General features: G+C 41.3%; 1 protein-coding gene across 2 annotated transcripts in view; it reads left to right on the forward strand.

Moving 5' to 3' along the window:
- The window catches only part of SEC23A (SEC23 homolog A, COPII coat complex component), a 65991-nt gene extending 62613 nt beyond the window's left edge, over window positions 1-3378 (forward strand). For both annotated transcript variants that reach the window (XM_008269515.4, XM_051822180.2), the window contains exon 20: window positions 1974-3378. In XM_008269515.4, coding sequence (XP_008267737.1) covers window positions 1974-2063 — 90 coding nt within the window. In that variant the 3' untranslated portion in view covers window positions 2064-3378. The remainder of the gene's footprint in view (window positions 1-1973) is intronic.
- Window positions 3379-6000: the final 2622 nt, after the last annotated feature.

A 6000-nucleotide genomic window follows, 5' to 3' on the forward strand; every position in this document is an offset into this window, starting at 1 on the left:
ATGTAACTTCTCCAAATCATGGGGGAGGTGTATAGATGTCGGGGAATAAGTGGCAGAGTCAGGAATTTGTACCCGGGCGGTGTGGCCCCAGACTTAATGCTGTTAATCCTAGTGCTGTTGCCTCCCTCCCTTGTCAGGTTCTTCAAGTTCTTGTGAATGAACTGACATGACATAAAATTGATTTTCCTTTATTCAGGGAAATTTATGGCAGAGAGCCTGATCTCTATGGCTGTACTAGACCAGAACCACAAGAACTGTTAACTCTTATCTCATATTCGCCACTATTTTGCTGATCTCTTCTGAAAATCAATTTTCTTGTTTTAGACTTTTATATGAACATTTTTAAAGGATTTATTTTATTTATTTGAAAGAGTAACAGAGAGGGGAGGGGTTTGATCTTCCATCTGCTGATTCCCTCCCCAAATGGCTGCAATGGCCTGGGACTTGGGCCAGGTCAAAGCCAGGAGCCTGAACTCTATCCAGATCTCCCACGTGGGTGGCAGGGGCCCAAGTACTTGGACCGTCATCTGCTGCCTTCCCAGGTGCATAAGCAGGGGGGCTCAATTAGGAACAGAACAACTGGACTTGAACTGGTGCTCTGTATGTGATGCTGGTATTGCTTAACCTGCTGTGCTACATCACTGGCCCCTATATTTATCAATACAGAAGAACTTGAGGGTGAGAAGAAAAATTTAAAATTTAGGCCAGTGCCGCGGCTCAATAGGCTAATCCTCCGCCTGCAGCACCAGCACACCAGGTTCTAGTCCCAGTTGGGGCGCCAGATTCTGTCCCGGTTGTTCCTCTTCCAGTCCAGCTCTCTGCTGTGGCCAGGGAGTGCAGTGGCCCAAGTGCTTGGGCCCTGCACCCGCATAGGAGACCAAGAGAAGCACCAGGCTCCAGGCTTCGGATCAGCGTGGTGCGCTGGCCGTAGTGGCCATTTGGGGAGTGAACCAGTGGAAGGAAGACCAGTTTCTCTCTCTCTCTCTCTCTCTCTCTCTCTCTGTCTCTCTCTCTCACTGTCCACAACTCTACCTGTCAAATAAATTCAAAAAAATTTTAAATTTAATAAAAAATTACCTAGAAATACATATTCTTGCTACAGTACAATTTCATTTTTTAAGAGATTTATGTATTTATTTATTTGAAAGGCAGAGAGAGACAGACAAAAGAGATCTTCCATCTACTGCTTCTCTTCCCAGATGCCTGCAACAATCTGGGCTGGGCCAGGCTGAAGCCGAGGAGCCTGGAACTCCATATGGGTCTCCCATGTGGGTGCAGGGAACCTATTATTTGAGCCATCTTCTCTGCCTTCCCAGGCACATTATAAGAAGCTGAAGTGGAAGTAGAGCAGCAAGGCTTCCCAAGTGACAGCTTAACTTGCCACGGCACAGTGCCTGCCCTAAAATTGCATTCTTAGTGGATTGGGGTCACGAGGGTTGTTCTGTCAACATAATTTTTGTTAAAATGGTTGTTAGGAATTTTCTCTAACTTTTGTTAATTAATTGGAACTCAAAAGAAATAGATTTAAAATTCCTTGAAAGCTTGGGACGTTTGTTTTAGAAATGACATTATGAATTTGCTTCCTCTCAGCTGACGTTTCTGTTAAAATGCTGGAGAGACAGAGGCAGGAGCTCAGGCTATCTGAAAGCTCCAGCTCCAATCACATCTGGGCTTTCTGGTGCTCTCTTGCCATCCAGAACCTTCTCGTCTCACATCATAAACTCACGTGTGATCTGAGTGCTCAGTGAGTAGCAGTGACATTCCTGTTACTCAGGGAATTCGAAGTATTTCGAGCTTCCCTCAAGAACCAGGATGAGGACCAGTTCAGAGTCTTTTTTTACTCAACAAGGGCATAGACATTTTACTTAAAATGATTTCTTTACGTATTTTAGACATTTGTTTATACATTGCTTATCCGGTCCAAGGTTATCACTGTGTTGTAATCATAGCAAATACTTTTTTTTTCCCTCTAGGAATCTGGAGCACCTATTCTCACAGATGACGTTAGTTTACAAGTATTTATGGATCATCTGAAGAAACTTGCTGTGTCCAGTGCCGCATGAAATGCTAAACATGTTCAAGACACTCAAAATGATGAAATAATATCTCAATTAAAATTGTTTTGCTTTTCAGTTTATCTGTGGAAAACAACAGATATCTTGCTAGACTTTTTTTTCTATTAGTATGGTTTCAGACAACATTTGGAAAAATGTTCACATTTGTAGATGAAGCTTATATAATGAGAGCATTAAGAACAAATTTGTTTTGCTTACCACAGTATTATATCTGGTTTTAAAATTTTGAGGTGTTTATAGTTTAATAATGTTTAGGAATAAAAATAGAGTCTGCCTTTTATGACAAATAGAACTTATTTGTGTATTGCAAGACAAATCCAAAGTGGCACTGAATGTCATTGCTGACCATTTCAAAACTTCCTAGTTTAAGCCAGAAAGAAACAATATGAGTAGTAATGATAAATGTGAACATTTTTGCTTATTCATTGGATATTTTCTGTGATTTTCAGCACTTACATATACACTTTTTTGTACTTATCCTGTTAAGGCAGATTTATTTTTATGATGATTTATTTAGGAATTATCTGGCTTTAATGTTAATTTTCAAAAGAATAATTTAGTGTTTTTGATTATTTGCACAAACAATGTAAAGATGAAAAGTTTTTTTGGGTGTAACAATCTCACAACTGACAATAAATATGAAATTTCTACAAAGTAACCAACAAAGGTGATAAAACTTGGTAAGTTTTTTTACAGGAGATGAATAATAAGCTGTTGTGTCAGGGTGCATTTTAGCAGGCCTTTGCATTAAAATGCTTGGTGTACCTACTAAACCAAATTTGGTTTTCATTGCAAGGTTTTGTTGTTTCCCCTTGTCTTACTGAGATAAATTTTACATTATATCCTTCAGTATTTTTAACACTATTTTGGGAGTTTACACATTTTATTTTTGCTTCCTTTCTGAAATATATTAAGTTGTGATTCTTATTGAAACAGTATTATATAATGTTTGTTTAATTATATTATGTGGTTCTATCTGTTCTATCTTGATATATTCATTAGTATCATTCACTTTTACCTTTTAAAGGTTACTTGTAGCAAACATGTTTACATCACTAAAGCCTGAAATGTTTTGACAATGAAATTTACCTATCAAGTACTGCAGATAAAAGGTGGTGCTATGATATATGCTTAGAAAGACAGTTTGGATGATTGTACTTGCATGAACACAATCATATGATAAAACAAAGTTAAAATGGTTTATATGTTATATTCAGTTAGCTTAAATAAATTGCCTTGTTCCATTTTATTTGAATTGAACTATGCTAGGCCTAAATGCCAATAAAATACACTTTTCTCTGTTGTTTTGGTAATTTTGAAATCTAAGAAAGTCTAAGAAGCCTAAGGTAGATTATAGCATTTAAAATCTATTAGTGGGGGGAGGGGGGTCTGTGTTGTGCTACAGTGGGCTAAGCTGTTGCCCATATGGGTGCAGATTCGAGTCCCTGCTGCTTCACTTCCTATCCAGCTCCCTGCTAATTTTCCTGGGAAAGCGGCCGAAGATGGCGAAGTGCTTGGGCTCTTACTCCCATGTTGGAGACCCTAATGGATTTCCTGGTTCCTGGCTTCCAGGAGTCTCTGCCCCTCCTTCTATGACCATTTGGGGAATGAACCAGTGGACAGAAGATCTCTCTCTCTGTATGTGTGCCTGTGTGTGTGTCTAACTCTGCCTTTCAAATAAATAAATCTTAAAAAAAATCTATTAGTGGATTGAAAAATGATTCATTTTTTAAAATGGCTTTATTATTATTATTGTTATTATTTTGACAGGCAGAGTTAGACAGCGAGAGAGAAAAAGAGAAAGGTCTTCCTTTTTCCATTGGTTCACCCCCCCAAAGGGTGCTGCGGCCGGTGCACTGCACTGATCCAAAGCCAGGAGCCAGGTGCTTCCTCCTGGTCTCCCATGCGGGTGCAGGGCCCAAACACTTGGGCCATCCTCCACTGCCTTCCCAGGCCACAGCAGAGAGCTGGCCTGGAAGAGGAGCAACCGGGACAGAATTCGGTGCCCCGACCGGGACTAGAACTCAGGGTGCCAGTGCCGCAGGCGGAGGACTAGCCAAGTGAGCTGCAGCACCGGCCTAAATAGCTTTATTATTGAAATATAATTCACATACATTGGTAGTTTCATGGAGTTAGGTAACCAGCACAATCAATTTTAAAGCATTTTCATCACCCCAAAAGTAGCATCATTTTTGCTTTAAGGCAGTGTTTGGGAGCTCACATGTTTTGAGTTGAGGAATGACCCTGTGATGATAACATATGCTTAACTTGCCTGTCCCTTTGTAATGTCTTTTAAGGATGCTGTTTCTTGTTTTAAGTGGTAAGATGATACTCCTAAACTGTCCTCTACTTCTAAGTCAATTGCAGTGTAAGGTGCATAAAGTACCTCTGTATTTAAGGGATAAGGATGAACAAATGTAGCATACTTTTTTTTTTTTAATTTAAAGATTTACTTATTTATTTGAAAGGCAGAGTTAGAAAGGGAGAGACAGAGAGATATCTTCCTTCTGCTGGTTCACTCCCCAAATGGCTGCAGTGGCCAGAGTTGGGCTGATTTGAAACCAGGAGCCAGAAATTCCTTCCAGGTCTTCCACATGGGTGCAGGGGCCCAAGCATTTGGGCCGTCTTCCACTGCTTTCCCAGGTGTGTTAGCAGGGAGCTGGGTGGGAAGTAGGGCAACCAGGACTCAAACCGGCACCCATTGGGATGCCGTCACCGCAGGCAATGGCTTTAACTGTTAAGCCACGGTGCTGGCCCCATCACCATACTCTTAGCTTACCATTTTATTTTATTTTATTTTTTTTAAAGATTTATTTATTTATTTGAAAGAGTTACACAGAGAGAGGAGAGGCAGAGAAACAGAGAGAAAGAGAGAGAGAGAGAGAGAGGTCAGCTGGTTCACTCCCCAATTGGCCGCAATGGCTGGAGCTGTGCCGATCCGAAGCCAGGAGCTTCTTCAAGATCTCCCACATGGATGCAGTGGCCCAAGGACTTGGGCCATCTTCCACTGCTTTCCCAGGCCATAACAGAGAGCTGGATTGGAAGTGGATCAGCCGGGTCTCGAACTGGCGCCCATATGGGATGCCAGCACTGCAGGCCAGGGCGTTAACCCGCTGCGCCACAGTGCCGGCCCCAGCTTACCATTTTAAAGAAAACACTGTGGGTCATTTTCTTAGCATAGTTCCGCTACCACTAAATTACTAGCTGTTTAGACAGTTGAAAAATATGTTTAGCTTGTTACCCTTTGTGTTAGTCTGTTTGAGCAGCTATAACATTGCCTTAGACTTGGCAGTTTACAAGCAACAGACATTTATTTCTCACAGTTCTAGTAGCTGGAAAGTATCAGGTCAAGGTGCCAGTATAATCAGTGTCTGGTGGGGGCTCTGCTGCATAGCTGGTGCCTTCTGAGTGTCTTCACAAGGGAGGGGGGTGAACACACTCTGGCCTATAGTGAGGCCACTGCTAAAAGTTCACAGAAAATGGAACTAAAATATGTTTGTTTTGGTGCTCCAAAAAAGTTAAAATCCACAAATGCAAGTATTTAGATACCCAACCCACTCATGAGGGCTGAGCTCTCACCTCCTGGAGGCTCCACTTTTTAATGTGACATGGGATAAAAATTTCAGCATAGGAATTTTGAGAGGATCCAAGCACCTTTTAAGCAACTTGGGGCTAAAGAAATTTACTAAATTGCTGCCAGCAATGAGAGGTGTTTGTGTATGGCCCAGAACTGTTTTGGAATTCATTCTTGACCCTTGCAGCTCTGTTGACCTGCTCTCTTGACATGACCTTAGGCCTTGTCTGTGTACACTTATATTCCGGAGTAATGGGATAAGTTTCTTCTTTTTTTTTTTTTTTTTCCAACTGTCCTGACATTTCTCAATCCAGTTTCCCACTGGATAAACTCCCCTCTCATACTCCCTAG

Source organism: Oryctolagus cuniculus, chromosome 12 (genome assembly GCF_964237555.1).
Source record: "Oryctolagus cuniculus chromosome 12, mOryCun1.1, whole genome shotgun sequence".
In the NCBI taxonomy this organism is placed as follows: domain Eukaryota; kingdom Metazoa; phylum Chordata; class Mammalia; order Lagomorpha; family Leporidae; genus Oryctolagus; species Oryctolagus cuniculus.